Source organism: Meriones unguiculatus, chromosome 3 (assembly GCF_030254825.1).
Source record: "Meriones unguiculatus strain TT.TT164.6M chromosome 3, Bangor_MerUng_6.1, whole genome shotgun sequence".
NCBI lineage: Eukaryota > Metazoa > Chordata > Mammalia > Rodentia > Muridae > Meriones > Meriones unguiculatus.
This window is the reverse complement of record NC_083351.1, coordinates 147,391,016-147,406,575: the sequence shown is the minus strand read 5'-3', so window position 1 is coordinate 147,406,575 and position 15,560 is coordinate 147,391,016. Positions and strand designations below refer to the sequence as shown.

The following is a 15,560-nucleotide window of genomic DNA, read 5'->3' as shown; positions in this document are numbered from 1 at the left end:
TAAGCCAGAGTTGGAGAGATGGCTCAGTGGTTAAGAGCACTGGCTGCTCTTCCAGAGGACCTGGGTTCAATTCTTAGGACCCACAAAGCAGCTCACAACTGTCTGTAATTCCAGTACCAGACATACATGTAGGCAAAACACGAATGCACATAAAATAAAAATAAGTAAATCATTTAAAAAAAAAGAAAAAAGGGAAAGGCGTAATAAAAATGAATAAATCATTTTTTTTAAAAGAAAAACAGGCAATGTTCATTTCCCTTGAAGAGCAGGTCAGACAAACTGAGAGAAGTATCAAGACAGGAGGCTAATGTTAGTAACATTCACATCTGACACAGAGCCAGCATCTTTAAGACCCCTCACATGCCATCTCTATGCGTGCTATCTTCCAGAAATCCACTCTGAAACAACACCCGTAGTTAAAGGAAGGGGAAGGGACGGACATGCTGGGTGGGCTGCTTTTCTCATGAAGTCATCTCAGAATAAGGAACAGGTACTTCATAACGCAAAGCAGTCACTTCATCCAGGACATAACAGTATGTCTACACCTAACATCAGAGCTTCAAAACAGGTGGGAGGAGAAAGACAGGGTGACAGAGTAAGTTACAACTGAGGAATCCAATATTCCTCACCTGACAGAACCAACAGACAGCAGTGGGTGAGGAACTGAACACCGTCTACCAAACCAACCCAACTAAGAGTCACCAGATAACAGTGACATATGTGACAAACATTATCAGAGCAGGACATGTTCGGGTCCATATACTAAACAGACTGAAGTTGTACTTCCTCTGACCAACAGACCTAAACTAGGTATCCACAAAAATTACCCGGGAAATCTTAAGTACCTACAAAATAATCAACATATTTCTAAATAAAGTGTCAAAAAGAAGCCCCAAGAGAGTGAGACTGAAATGGCAGGACTGTGGGTTGCTGGGCTATGTAGCATGAGCCCATCAAAACAGGACCTACAAACAATCCAACTGAATGCAAGTGAAAATGCAACTTTCCAAAACTTGTAGGATATAGCTAAGCAAAATAAAGGTTTATTAACAAATTCACCTTAGCATATATCCAGGCAGAACGGAATGGCTTTGGTAATTAATAAAATATAAGTGCTTATTATTCATTATTCTATAAAAAGAGATAATTCACCAGTCTCGGTTGAAACGCCCCTTAAAAGCAAAGACCTCTGCTGAACACATAGAAAACTCACAGTCCTCAATCTACCAGGAGCATGAACAGCCTGTACTCAAACTCCAAGGTCACATCAAGCTGTTTCTGAGGCTGTGTAAGTGACTGTGGCATTAACTCTCCAGGACAGACTGACCCAGAAGGCTGCAAGTGGCTGGGCCCACATGCCCAGAGATAGACGGAAGTGTGGGAGTGCACACGGGGCTCCAGAAAACGGCTCAGCATGCCCAGGAGCAGAAAACACAGGCAGAGAGGTCAGGCACCAGGCTCATTTCAGTGCGAGACCTACTGTATATTAACAGACGTGACGAACATCAGTTTCTCCACTTCCCTCTGGCCCACTCTGCTCCTGCATGAAGCGGACTGCGACCTTCTGGCTGCCGTGGGGGCAACTGCCACATCCACACCAGGACGTGCATGCTAACGTAAGTGTGGTGAGAGGTACTGAAGGCTTCAAGAAGCCACGGAGGGCTGAAGGAAGGCGCAGAGTCCCTGGTGATGGGGATGCCAGCTGAGTGTGGAAATAGGGCTGGCGAAAGAGGCAGGATAGGGGTAACAAGGGCCTCGGCTGACAAGCCTGCGGTGGAGTAGAGGCATCGAGAAAGAAACTCCGAGGAGCTCCCGCAAGGAGGGCCACAGAATGAACGAAACCAGGAAGGAGCAAATGAGAGCTGGATCTAAGCACAGGGGGCAGCTAAGAGAATCTCACATCCAAGGAAGAAGCCAGAAAGAGCTCATCTGGGCACAGAAAGTTAGGATGTTACAAAAGAGACCTCTACCTGTACTGTAAAAATGGGGTGGGGAGAATTGTGCACTGACCCATTTAACCAAGAAACTAGTATCTAGCCTCTACCTTCTATATGTAACTACATAAATGTCATTTCATCAAACGTTACATGTGACTCTCATCCCTTCACTTCTAGCATCAGTTAATTCCACGCACACTGTGGCTCCTTGAGATTGCTAATGTCAGAACGACACAAATTAGGGCTCCACACAGCACCACTAATGTACCACTGTAGACACGCTATAATTCACCGTGGAATACTCAAAGAGTAAGCAGAAAAACATCAGCACAGAGAAGGTCAGAGTGAGGACTCTACTAAAAAAGTTAAAAATAAAAAAATAAAGATATATTTAAAAAGCTGACTAAGTTTGCTGACTAAAGTCTCGTCATCTGAGCCCAGCAAATACACAGACGCAGAGAAGACACTATTCCGGAATAAAGTATGAGTACAAGGGCTGAGGCCGGGTCTCCACGAACATACCACCGAGACCTTTGGAATTCTCTACCTGAGCTGACCAGGCTTTTATTCCTCCCCAGGAACACTGTTGCAAGCTTAAGATTTGAATCGCTAAAGCAACAAACGGGAAATTAGCCTTGGTTTGAATTCGTAGTCTTTCCAAATAGATTAACAGCCTTCTAAGTGAAACTGAATTAGGTAAGATCAATATTCTAGTCCCTCCAGGGGCAAAGGTCAGTCGTGTGAGAGTGGAGAGCCTTTCCAAGTTTACCTGACGCTTCTAAGTATCATGTTCTCGCGGACAACTGAGTTCTAAACCAGCTGGTCACAGGGGCTGGTTAATGGCAACCAACGAAGATTTTGGCTAACACACACATTTTCCCCGAGTCAGTTTCTCAAAGCATTAGAAACTAGCTCATGCCCTGGGAGTAACGTTTCAAGGTCTTTCCTGCGGTGTAAGACACAAATCTCCAGAGCAATAAAAGAGGAGAGGGGGGAGGGGACGTCTGGACAGGTTCCAGAGAACTCACCCGTGCGAAGTCAAACGCGTATCTGTAAATGAGCTTAAAGTTTGCTGTATCGTTTAATAATGATCTTAAGTAATCCAAAGTAGTTCTGAGTTTTTCTGTTGTATCACATCTAGGAAACAGAATAAAGGTAAGTTACAACCTGGGTGCTTTTTTTTTTTTTCTTAACTGGAGTTAATACAAACACCAAAAGAATAAAAAGCCGGAAGCCGGATTGGGTCTGTAATCACCAGCTGCTTTCCATACTTTTTAACAAACGTTAAAGGCACAGGAGAGTGGCTACACGGCAACCAAGCACACATTTACACACACGCCTTCACACTTACGCTCTTGTGTGTGTGCGCACGCACACCATGTGCTGTGCCACCTGAAAGCCTCGGTGGCATTTCCCATCAACCCTCACACCATCTTAGTGTTCTGCTTTTACTTTCTCAGTGAGCACACACCTGCACTGTCTCCAACTGCTCTGCCAAGCGCCTCTGTGGTTGCTTTGTTGAGGCCTTCCGGCTGTCTCTGTAGCATGGCACTCTTGTGAGGTAAGTGCCCATGATTACCCATGTTACTGATGGGGACATGGCATGTGTCCTCATGTCCTTCCAGGGCACACCATGAAGCTCCCTATTGCTGAAACTAATCTGTGTGGCTGGGGGGGAGGGGTATGCACCAGACTCTCCATTTATTATTTATTTGTGTGTTCAAAAATGTGTGTGTGGGCACGTGGCGGGGCAAAGGCCTGTTTCAGGTGTCATTTCTCAGGTGCTGTCCACCTTGGGGTTTTTTTTTGAGACAGGGTCTCTCTTTGGCCAGAAATCTACCGAGTGAACTAGAACGGCTGGCCATGGAGCCCCAAAAACCTGCTGTCTCCACCTCCCCTGTGTTGAGATTTGCAGGTGTATGCCACTCTGCTTGGCTTTTCACCTGGGGCCTGCGGATGGAACTCAGACCCTAAACGCTTGTGCAGCAAATATTTTATTGATCCTTCTCCCCAGCCCCAGAGCCTCCGTCTAAAGTACTTTCCCAGCCCTGAGACACTGAGTGGCCTGTGGGAGGACACAGAACCGACCACCCAGTTCATCGATACTGTTTTTCAGCTTGCTCTTTCCCTGATGCCTCAACTCCCCCTTCAGTAGTCTGTAAATAAACTTACAGACCAGGGGTCCTGGTGTGGTGACACTGGCCCTGACGGTGACACAGTGACAGGTACATCAGTGAGAGTCCTTCGTGCCTCCTGCTAGTGCTCTCCGACAGCCACCCCAGCCTCCGTCCTTTCACACGCCTCTCCTGGCAGCACGGGCAGCAGCAGTGCCGGACGACTGCTGAACACCCCATTCACACAGGCAGTTTTCTGCCCCCGCTGGGCGCACACCTGAAGTGCGGCGTACCGGTCTCCGACCTGTCGCACTCCCGTGAGGAGCTCTGGACCCCACTGCTGTCACTCTGTGGGCTTAGGGTGATGCTACTTTTAAGTCAGTGTGTTCCACCCGCTGCCGTCTTTACTCTCTGCAATGCAAACTGTCCCAGCTTGGGCAGGGGGCCCCTGAACCTGTCCTTCTGACATGTCCCCACCAATCTCTGTGCAGTCCCTTGCTCTCTGGCACCGAATGTGCCAGCCCCCTTTTCGTTCTGTTCTGATTTGAGACCGGCTGTTTCTCCAGGGAGCCCTGACATGACAACCTGTTTTTACCGGTGAGTGACAGTGTTTACTTTCAATAAGGAAGCACACTAATTACTTATTTTTACAAATTAACTTTGTTTGCAATGTCTTAAAAATGAGAAGTAAGTCAGCAAGATGGCTCAGTGTATGTGGCGGGGGTGGGGGTGAGGGTGTAAAAGTGCTCATTGCACAAATCTGGTGGCCTGACTCCACAATGTCCTCCTCTGACCTTGCAGCGAATGGTGTATTGGTGATTTGTGTACTGTTTGAACTCCTTGAGAGGCTGGCTCTGACAGGGGGCTTGCTGATCCTCCGGTCCCAGTTCCGTTGTGGGCACCACCCCGCAAATACAGTGATGTCAATGTCATCCTACACTCCCTGTCAGGGGATGGCTTGCCTGCCTCCAACTGTGACGGGATTAAGGAGAAAAAACAGTCCAAGTATAAAGACACGGTGCCCTTAAAAACTGCCCGGTGCCCTTAAAAACTGCCTGAAGGCAAAGCGTTTCCAAGGAGTTCACCACTATTCCTTTACCCCGTAATATAAAAGTGCCTAAGTGAGGGAAAGGAGGTGGGGAGGGAAGGGAGAGAGAGAGAGAGGCTGGAAGTCCAGCCATGGGACACTCAAGGGGAAGGGGAGACTCCACCGGACTGCTTCAACTTCATTTCCAGCAGGTACCATGAGCAACAGGCCTGTGAGGCCCATTTGCCTGGACGATGTTCTTTTACTTGAAAGCCCACCAGAGGATCCACTGCTCTGCCTGGACCACCCAATCCAGAACTGTGGCCGATGCCTGAGTGGAGCTTCTCAGTCAGTGGGGCGGGGGCGGGGGCGGGGGGGAGGTGCCCTGACTTAATGACATCACTTTCACGCTGTTTTTGTTCTTTTAAGTCTCACCCAAGGGGACTCGGCTCTGCCTGGGACTATCAGGAATTCCAGCTGGCGGCTTTAACGGGGCTTTTATGATCAATTCTGCTCAACAGTTTGGGCCCCAATTCGATGATATTTATTACTAACTATATTCACTTTTACTTGCTATGATATACTTAATAAACTCACTCATTCAAAACCCAAAGAATGGCTATACAAGCCTCCCATGGTCCACTGTGAAAGGCTTCTGTACTGAATCCTACAAACAACAGAGGCAACCTCCCACCACGGGAGAGACCAGGCTTGCACCCTCAACAACTCTTCAGATCTCTGAAAAGGGGATGGGGAAGGAAAAGAGTTGAGATGCTGACAGTCCACCTATAGACCTGGTGTCAGAACCCAAATAAGGATGGCAAGGATTAGAAAAACACCCAAGGTAGCATGGGGGTAGGTATGGCTGGGACTCAGGAGCGGCAGCTATCTTAGTTGGCACTGGGTGTACTACTGCAGAACCAAGACACTATTAATTAAAGAAGAACTTAATAACATGGACAATTATAGGGGAGTCTCAGAGAGGAGGAAGACAGTCCATCCAAAAACATGCAAGGCCGGGCTCCTACCCTTCACTGGAAAGGAAACCCAAGGGACAGATTTAGACGGCTGTTAGTTTAGTCCCGAGTGACTGTTTTCAGATTCAGGTGCAGGAACCAGAACAGTGAGAGCTGCTGAGAGAGAACGACGAATCCCTGGGTGCTGGGGCAGAGCAGCCCTTGAAACCAAAACAAGATCTATGCCAGGCCTGCAGTGACCTTCCCACCCCTAAAGAAAGACGCCCCTGTTTGAAAGACAACTAGAACTTACATCCAATTGTGAGAAATGAATACATCTCATATTTTAAAGGAGATCAGATATCAAATGCACATACAAAATTCCACCTCGTGTATCCAGTAAGGTGCATGCTGTCACGTGTGCTCACTCTTCCCTACAAACTCAGAGCTCAGGCCACCTAAGAGGTGAGCTGCCTGGATCAACAGGTTGCCATCTAGTGGCCGCTAGAGGACAAGGGCCAGTGGAGAAATGGGTTTGTGATGTTCAACCCAGAGGCCTTTCTGCAAAGTGGACATATTTCCCATCAAGTGTGTTACAAAGGATCAGTCACAAAACTTCTCAGTAGATTGCTTTCCCCACAGCGCCTCAAAACCTGCAGCCCTTCATTTAGTCCAAAGCTACTTTTTTTCTAGCCTATCAGAGTTTTACACAAAAAACTGGCTACCTTCTAGCCCTCCCCAAACTCAAGGTGCTTCTAGGTCGAACACGCTCCCACTGGGGGATGCTAATCTCCGAGAGGGCCTGCTGTTTTGTACCAAAGGTCAGACTGCTACAGTCTAAACCCAAGTCTGCCCCTCCCCCCAACCCATACACGCCACCGATTTGTATGCTGAAATCTTAACCTCAAAGGCAAAGCAGTAAAACATGAGGCATCACACCCAGGCACAAAGGGAAGAATTAGATTCAGGAGCTATTACTAATAACAACAACAAAATAACAGTAAGAAAGGGAGGATGTGAAGGCAGGAGGGCGATGGGGTGAGGATCACTAGGGGAAGGTGGAAAGAGCGGTGAATGGCCGTGATCAAAACACACTGTATAAATGTTTCCTAAGATTTTAAGTAAATAAAAATATTATTTCTAAATTTTTGAAGGTCAATTTTGGACTGAGTCATGAAGGCAAAACTTTTATAAATGGGATTAATATCCTTAAAAGAGCAGCCTAAAGAAGCCTGTTTGTCCCAATTAGCATGTCAGCACAGAACCCTAAGGCATCCCTTGACAATCCAAATCCAAGCTGTCCCTAGAGACCGATGCTGCTGGAGCCTTGGCCTAAGCCTTGTCCCCAGAACTGTAAGACACGAGCTTCTGCTATTTATAAGCAACTCTATGGTTTTTCCTTTGCTATAGAAATTAAGATGAAGTAAAATGTTTATCACTGCATAAAAATACAGGTTTTTATCACATACACGAGTTCCAACTTGAATCTAAAGCCATTTCCTGGGACAGATTTAATAAAATGGAGATGACCAAAACCAGGGGGGGGAATTTAAAACAGAAGATAAAACAGCCAGAAGGACAGACCACTTTCCACTTCAGTGTGTATAAACAACTTTGAGCTTTCCTACGGACGAGGTAAACGCAGCTTACAAACACAGGCTTCGGTTGGGTCAGCCAGCACAGTGGTTGCAATACTAGTGAGCCCTCTAAGTATTATTTCTAAGTCCTGTCCCGAGCGGACTTTGTCTTGGTGACAGTTACCTTCCGCTGTCAACCTGGCTGCACGGGGAATCGCCCAGGAAGCCCGACTTTCAGTGCGTGTGGAGGCATTTGCAGAGATGAGTCAGGGGCGAGTGTGGCCAGCAGCACCCCATGGCCTGGGGTCCTGAACTGAGCCAGAAGGAAGGACAAAGCTAAGCACGTGCTGGTGGTTCATGAGCCTCTGGAATGGACTTACCGGAGAAACGAGGACTAGCTTAAAGCCACTGACCGGTGAGGTCCTAGAACGTCATAGGCAGAGCTTACAGGCCAAGCCTGGTCAAAGTATGGAAGACTAACTAGAATGCCAACAGAGTGGCACACAGGAGACTACCCACCCACTCTGGGGAGGCTGGGGTGGCACACAGAGAGCTTTGGGAACCAGACTGGAGACCAATCATATTTGCCAAGGAACTGGCAACAGTCTGTTCATGTCCTAAAAACCTCGAGGTTGAGTCCCAAAGTAATGGTCTATTTTGTCTAACAGAGGAAACTTGAGACAGAGTAATGTTCAGGCTACAGCATGATTCACTGCCTTCACCTACATTTGCAGTCAAGAGAGCAGGAAGGAAGGAGTGTGAGCATGGCTAGTGCCAGTTTGGCAAGGAAGGGGCTTGAACCGTGGTTACACTGGGATTAAGATGACAAATAAAGTAAGTACAGAGCAACTAGCTGTAATTGTCAAAAGAGCCTAACTTTGTCTCTTACTGATCACACTTCACTCTGTAGCAATGCAAACTCATTTGAAAATTCTCATTTGAAGAGTGACTGATTAAAGCGGCACCTGGAAGAGGGCCACCTAGGAATACTTGGGAAGGTCTTTCCCTGGGATCAGCTTGGAAGGCACATAGGGGCTGCTGCAGCCGGGGCCAGGCTGTCTTTAGAGTTGGTAACACAACTTGGCACTGTCCACGTGTGCTACTTTATCAGACATGCAAAGCACAAGAGCTATGGAGTCATGGAGAGGTGGCCCAAGGTCCCCTAAGGACACTGAGGCCACGCAATGTGTAGCAGAGAAGGAGTTTCTGCACAGAGCTCCGAGTGGGCTGTGCATCAAGCAGTGGAACTGAAGCCCAGGTTGCAACGCAGATCCTGAAATACCAGAGATGCCAGAAATGTGGGCATGTTCCCTGAGGAACGAACGCTGGCAAGTACAAGGAGAGCTGGCCCAAGCAAGATGCCACGAGAACCACAGGCAGCAGCTGGAGTGGCAGGGCACAGAGGAAGCCATCGTGAGCCCTCCAGATTCTAGACATGGAGCTTCGGGGCTTTGTGTTCATTTAGCGTTTCTTGTCTTACTTGGGCCCATCTTTCTGGCTACCCTCCCACTCTCCCCTTTTGGAATGGGAGTGTTTATTCTTCTGCCGTAGTATGCTGGAAGTATATTTCTAACTTTCTTAATTTTACAGGGCCCACAAATGATTGATTCTTCTGCCGTAGTATGCTGGAAGTATATTTCTAACTTTCTTAATTTTACAGGGCCCACAAATGATTGACTGCCTTTACCCTGAGACTTTGAAGACTTCTAAGTTAGTATACGTGCGCTTGGCATTATGAGGGGGCTATGATCCCATGAAGAAGCCAGAGGAAGGATGTTATAGTCTGAATGCAAAGTGTCCATGGCAGGCTTGTGTTTGAAAACTTAAGTCTCTGTGTAGCGGCACAGTTTTGGGAAGTGGGAGGCATGGGAAGTAAGGCCTTGGTAGAGGAGGCAGATCCTGTCTCTGAGCCATACCTTTCCCCATGTCAGACATCTATCCATACCATGGGCCCACGTCAACCCCTCCTCTCTTGGGCTGCTTCTTGCATTAGTTACTTTTCCCTCACTTTGACAAAACATTATAATCAAGGCAACTTAGAGGAAGTTAAGGTTTTTTTTGGCTTACAATTCCAGATGAACAAAGAGTCCATCAAGGGAATCACAGTGGCGAGTAGCAGACATGGCAGCAGGGTAGGGAGCTAAGAGGTCATATCTCCACCACAGGCAAAAAGCACAGAGCGTGATCTAGAAGAGAGGCAGGGGCTGTCTGATCTCCCAACTCCACAACCAGTAACATATTTCCTCCAGCAATGTCAAACCTCCTAAATGTCAACAAACAGTGCCACCAACTTGGGGAGCAAGTGTTCAAATACGCAGGCTGTGGGGCACATTCTCACTTAAATCACCACACTCACTGTCAGGTCGTGGGATGAGGCAGAGCAGTGGCTTCCCAGCCTCCCTCATGCTGTGGCTCCTCAGTACAGTTCCTCGTGCTGTGCTGACCCCCAACCAAAAATTATTTCATTGCTACTTTATAACTGTAATTTTGCCTCTGTTATGAGTTGTTTGTAAATAACTGTGTTTTCCGATGGTCTTAGGTGACCCCTGTGAAAGGGTCACTCAAACCCCCTACGGGTTGCAACCCACAGGCTAAGAAACATGGAGAGAGAATCTTGTTCATGGATATTCTTTGCCCAGGATATGGCACCTGGTGTATCAGCGCCATTCAAATACTTCTCCAACAGTTGGCTAATCTAGGGAGGCTGCAGGAAGGTTCTTAAAAACTCGAGATTGCACCTCTGAACTACAAAGCACAGTAATTCTATCCTGAACGATCATCTACAAGTTGGGTAAGAAAATCAGGCTCCAAATTTTACGCCACACACACACACACACACAAAAGATAGATTCCTCTGCCCTTAAAGTGGGTCATATGTATATATGTATGTAAATATATATGTGTGTGTGTGTATATATATGTTACTGAACCCTGAATTTCTAGAATTAGGTCATAGCCAACCTGCACTACATCACAGAACAGACTAACTGCACTACAGCACAGAACAGAGCTCACAACTGAGAGGCTCATGGCATCAATGTCCCCATACATTGGAGAAAAAGGCCTCTTTTGGGAAGGGTAGCACTCGTACATATGGGCAAGGCCTGGCATGAATAAGAAATTTTGTAAAGATAAATGTCTGTGAGAAGCTAAGACTATATAAAAAATGGGCACCCTACCTTCTACGAACAAATGAAATGGGCCTTAGAGATGGTGCTGCCTCTCTAAACTTTGAAGGCAAATCTTGACACGATCATGGTATTTGTCATTACAAGAACACTTTTTTTTTTAATGTTTGAGTGCTCTATCTGCATATACACCTGCTCGCCAGAAGAGGGCATCAGATCCCAGTATATAGATGGTTCTGAGCCACCAGGTGGGTGCTGGGAGTTGAACTCAGGACCTCTGGATGAATCACTGAGCCATCTCTCCAGCCCCACAGAACACTTGAATAACTATGAAACACTCTTTTCAGAAAGCAACAGAGAAAAGCAGCAAGAAAAATGATGAGTTGGCAACCTTCAAAATCCCTCGGTGACACTCTACCATGACAGATACCATTAAACGGGGATTTCAGAGGCCACCACCCCAAAACTGAAGTGTACGCTGACAAGGAATGTGCGCTTCTAAAAGGATGGTGACCTTCTCCTGACAGTCCTCTGCCACCGACAGTGCTATAGCAGGAGAACCTGAGTTAAGAGCCGAAGTCTTAGTTTTTCTTCTCAGCTCTACTTTCACGAGCCCCATATAGTTCTCTGTAAGCCCGCGGTTTCCTCCTTTGGGCAATGTTCAAAGTAAACCTGACCTGTCTTTTTTTACACCAGGAGGGAAATGGGAAAAGAGCAAAGAGAGAGCACAGTGAGGGCTGTTCCACCAGACGGGCGGTGATATCAGAAGCTAGCAAGTCCATCAGGGCTTACACAAAATCATAAAACCATGTCAGATACTTTAATCCAATAAAACTGAAGTCTGTCATTCCTACTTAAGGGGAAAAGAAAAAAGAGAGAACATTCCTGGTTCTCAGCCCAAAGCCAGCTAGTGCTCTTCTTAGACACCATCTGAACTGTTCCCCTCTCCCAACTTTATCCTTCTTATATAGCAAAATAATGTCTTTTTAAATGAAACTCTAAGCAAGCATACATGCACATGCACAGGCACACGGGCACACATGCACAGGCCACACTCACACAGGCACACACACACAGGCACACATACACACTAAATACATAAAGTTACTAATTTTTTTTAATTTTTATTTAATTTTTATTTTTTATTAATTACAGTTTATTCACTTTGTATCCCAGCTGTAGCCCACTCCCCCCTCTCCTCCCAATCCCATCCTCCCTCCCTCTTCTTCTCCTATGCTCCTCCCCCAGTCCAGTGATAGGGGAGGTCGTCCTTCCCTTCCATCTGATCCTAGCTTATCAGGTCTTATCAGGAGTGGCTAATTTTTTTTTTTCTTAATCTGGACAAAGGGGTCCAACACAGTTAACAAAACTCACTGTATGGACTGAAAATGTAAAATAGACATTAAATTTGTAAGAGACCAGATCTTAAAAAGAAAGAAATATAAAATAGCTTAATTTTTTAAAAGCATGATTCTGGGTTGGAGCAATAATGTTTCGGGCATTTGTGTATTCAATAAAAGGTATTGAAACTTTATCTTTTTAACATGGCTATTATAAAATTTTACATTACGTATGTGGCTCTGATGCACGGGAAAAAGGAGAGCTGTTTCTTTCCAGAGCTACTCCAGAGAAATACCAGTGCTCTCCTCACCACACGTACAATATACACACACTTCAGTCACTAAAATACACCCACCATTGTCTTCAAAATGAGTGTGGTCTCTCCATCTCTGGCCAGAGGGAGGCTTGCCACATGACCAGGCCTCTCTTCTCTTACACTCTAGCATGTCCTGAGTCCCCAGGGGTGAGGCGGCCACTAGAGGTCATCAGAACAGCCCCTCTTTTATTCTACCCTAAACTCCTCCACTAGCCACCCGAGACCCTCACAGCCCCAGGACTTACTGTAGAGAGGTCATTCCTTTCAGCCACTCCTGTAGAGTAAAATAGCCCATGTTTTGTGCATCCAATTTCCAAGCTAGGACAAGCATAACTACCTGTTAAAATATAGAGATACAGTGACAAATCAGACCTCAGCAATCACCTACTCTGGGGGCCCTGCAAGAGCTTCTGCCCACAGTGGCCCAGTCACCAAGGTTTGAAGGGTGGCTTCAAAACCGAGTTGGTCTGGGTTCAATAAACACATACAAAATGTCAGATAATATGATAAAACTAGTGATGAAATTATTTTTATTATGAAACAGTTAATTAAAAAATCAGTAGGGTTTTTAGACTAAAAGAGATCAAAACATGATTGTTGAATCGGGATAAAAAGAAATGTGATTTATAGATTAGTGGACCACTAAGAACCCCCCCCCATATGTTCCTCAGTTATATACAGTAGACTCTCTCTTTGGCTCAGAAATGTCCTGCAGTCCTGACACGTTAACATCAATTTACTCAGGTGAACCACATTCCGGAGTAAACTATGCATATTATCAAGTCAGGTCTCTACTTAGTCCTCACCGCAAAGACTAACAGAAAACAAGAGCTGAACGTGGATGGCCCCAATGGACATGCTAACATGGACAGGGATACAGGAGGCCTGAACCCTACACAAAAAAACTGTAGGCACCCAAGAAATGTCAGTAAGAAATGCCCAGAGTGGGAGAAACAGTCTTCTCTGGGAAAGAGAGTATGTACACATGTATGCACACACACACACACACACACACACACACACCAATGAAAAAAGGTCATGAAAGAGCAAAGAGGGGTTCATGGATGTTCTTCACTCTAACCTGTTTTATTAAACATGTTTTACGCAGAACTTTATAAACAAACTATTACCTCAATTTCTCCTTCCCTTTTCTTCCTCCAAACCCATCCATACACCACCCCTTGGTAAATGGAGACTTGACTTTTATGGACCTGATAACGTTTCCTCGCTATAGCTATCAGGAGGCGGGGCGTTAAAATGCCTTTAAAGCGGTTGCCAGTGAAGATGAAGCAGGGCTTCAGCGCCTGCTTTTCGGGCCGTAGCCCATGGACGGACAGCAGGGTTTCTTAAACAGCAAGCACCTCCTTCCTCAGGAGATAAAACCCCATCACTTCCAGGCCATCTCAGAAATGAAGCACAGTAGCACAGACCTGGGAACGATCCAACTCTGAATTTAGTCTTTTAGTCCTACACATAGTTTTACATATCAAGACTGTCTTACAGAAACAGAGTTCTAAAGGGTTCCCAGCTGCCAACGAGGATGCCAGGAATAGCTGCCTTTTCTCGAGAACTGTTATGGGTGAGGAACTTCAAGCACTTTCCTTTTCCAGGCAGAATCAACTCCAGGGCATCCTACTTGGAGTCAGGCTTTCTGCCTCAAGTTAAATGTTCAGCTTGTTGGGGGTTAGTCGGGTGCTGCGTATCCTAATGGTGATTACTAGCCCCCAAGTTGCTGATTACTAATGGTTACTAGCCCTCTGGTTGCTGCTCAGAGGAGCCTGTTCTCAAGTATACCTGTCCTTGTTATGTAAATCCTGCCTAAGATATTATCCCTGATTGGCTAATAATAAAATGCTGACACATCTGGGCAAGCGGAAGGATGGTGGGCGTGGCTAAGGTTCTCAGGCTTTGAAGAGAGGAGGATCACAGGAAGGAGAAGGAGATTGGTATTGGAGGAAGAAGGAAGAGGTAGCTATGATGGATTACCATGGGGGAAGAGCACATGGTCAGACTGATGAAGCCCAGATGGGGAGAATAAGCAAGTATTTGCGGGCTCATGGATGGGAGGTAGCCCAAATAGAAATTATTAGAGCAGATGGCGTGGGATGGGGACTGGCAGGTGAAGCTATCTTAGGTAATATCTGCCATGGCCCACGTGAAATAAGGCTATTCTAAAATCTATCGTGTGTCTGTGTCTTAAATTATTGTGATAGCACGTAAGATAATACCACCATAATGATTATAGGGTTAAAAATAAACATTATTAGACCACACCTTCAAACTAACCGCAACATCAGCTCACGCCTCAAATTCCTGCAGCCTAACCCCGCTCTCATTTGACCTGTGGCCTGCCCCTCTTCTGTCGCTCTTCATTGCCCATTTCTCTAATCCCCTGCTGGGCCCAACTCTCTTCCACCCTTCAGCTAACATCTAGAGAACACTGCCTCCTGAAAGCCAGTGGTGCCATTGTCCCTGTACCCACCGATATCCTCAGGTGGTGGCTCATCTCCAAACCTTTACACCAAGGTGAATAACTTATCAAATATTGGAATCAGAAAAACTTAAGATAATTTTTAAAAATTTCAAAACAACAAATCCACATAATGAAACACATTGCAAAGGTACTTTAGAAAATTTAACTCTTCTCCCGATGAGACTGCAGGGAGGGAGTAACCAGCAAGGCAGAGAAAGGGCAAGGGTAAGAAAGGGAAATGGAGAGAAAAGGTGTAAAATCTCAATCCTTGGTTTTCACTAAGAGCACAGCATACACAGGGCACCAGATGTCTAAAGGAAGGGTGTGGTCCCTGGAGAGCGCTTCCAGACTATAAACTCCGTTAGGATCTGCCATGTTTGTTATACTTGCAGCTGGTGTCCAACCAAGTTGCATCATCTTTGAACCAGGGCACATGTGTGAACATAAGTTTTCACTTTATTGTAACATATTATGTGAGAACAAGAAAGAATATTTAACACAAACATGATGCAAAGAACTAGGTAAAAATAATTATGCATACATAAAATAACTCAAATTCTACGGGAAATAAATTTAATGCTTTCATACTAAAAATCAGTCACTTTCTGAGCTAAGTTCAAATAGAAGTAAAAGACTGTAAAAAATTTATGGTAATTACCACCTACTCAAACCTTTATGAATAATTACTTAA

At 45.8% G+C, this 15,560-nt stretch overlaps 1 protein-coding gene and 1 long non-coding RNA gene across 6 annotated transcripts in view; one reads left to right on the top strand and one right to left on the bottom strand.

The window, feature by feature from the left end:
* The window catches only part of Dcun1d4 (defective in cullin neddylation 1 domain containing 4), a 65,401-nt gene that overhangs the window by 8,948 nt on the left and 40,893 nt on the right, over positions 1 to 15,560 (bottom strand). For all 4 annotated transcript variants that reach the window (XM_021645905.2, XM_060380755.1, XM_060380756.1 and 1 more), the window contains 2 exons: positions 12,642 to 12,733; positions 2,966 to 3,074 (listed from right to left, as the gene is read on the bottom strand). In XM_021645905.2, the coding sequence (XP_021501580.1) occupies positions 2,966 to 3,074; positions 12,642 to 12,733 (201 nt within the window). The remainder of the gene's footprint in view (positions 1 to 2,965; positions 3,075 to 12,641; positions 12,734 to 15,560) is intronic.
* On the top strand, positions 1,292 to 5,684 carry LOC110553782 (uncharacterized). 2 transcript variants are annotated; one of them, XR_009590916.1, is made up of 5 exons: positions 1,292 to 1,616; positions 3,398 to 3,498; positions 4,543 to 4,648; positions 5,291 to 5,426; positions 5,508 to 5,684. It is a non-coding gene; the product is annotated as an uncharacterized LOC110553782 (long non-coding RNA). The 2 variants fall into 2 exon arrangements; XR_002476734.2 differs by having other exon boundaries at positions 5,288 to 5,426.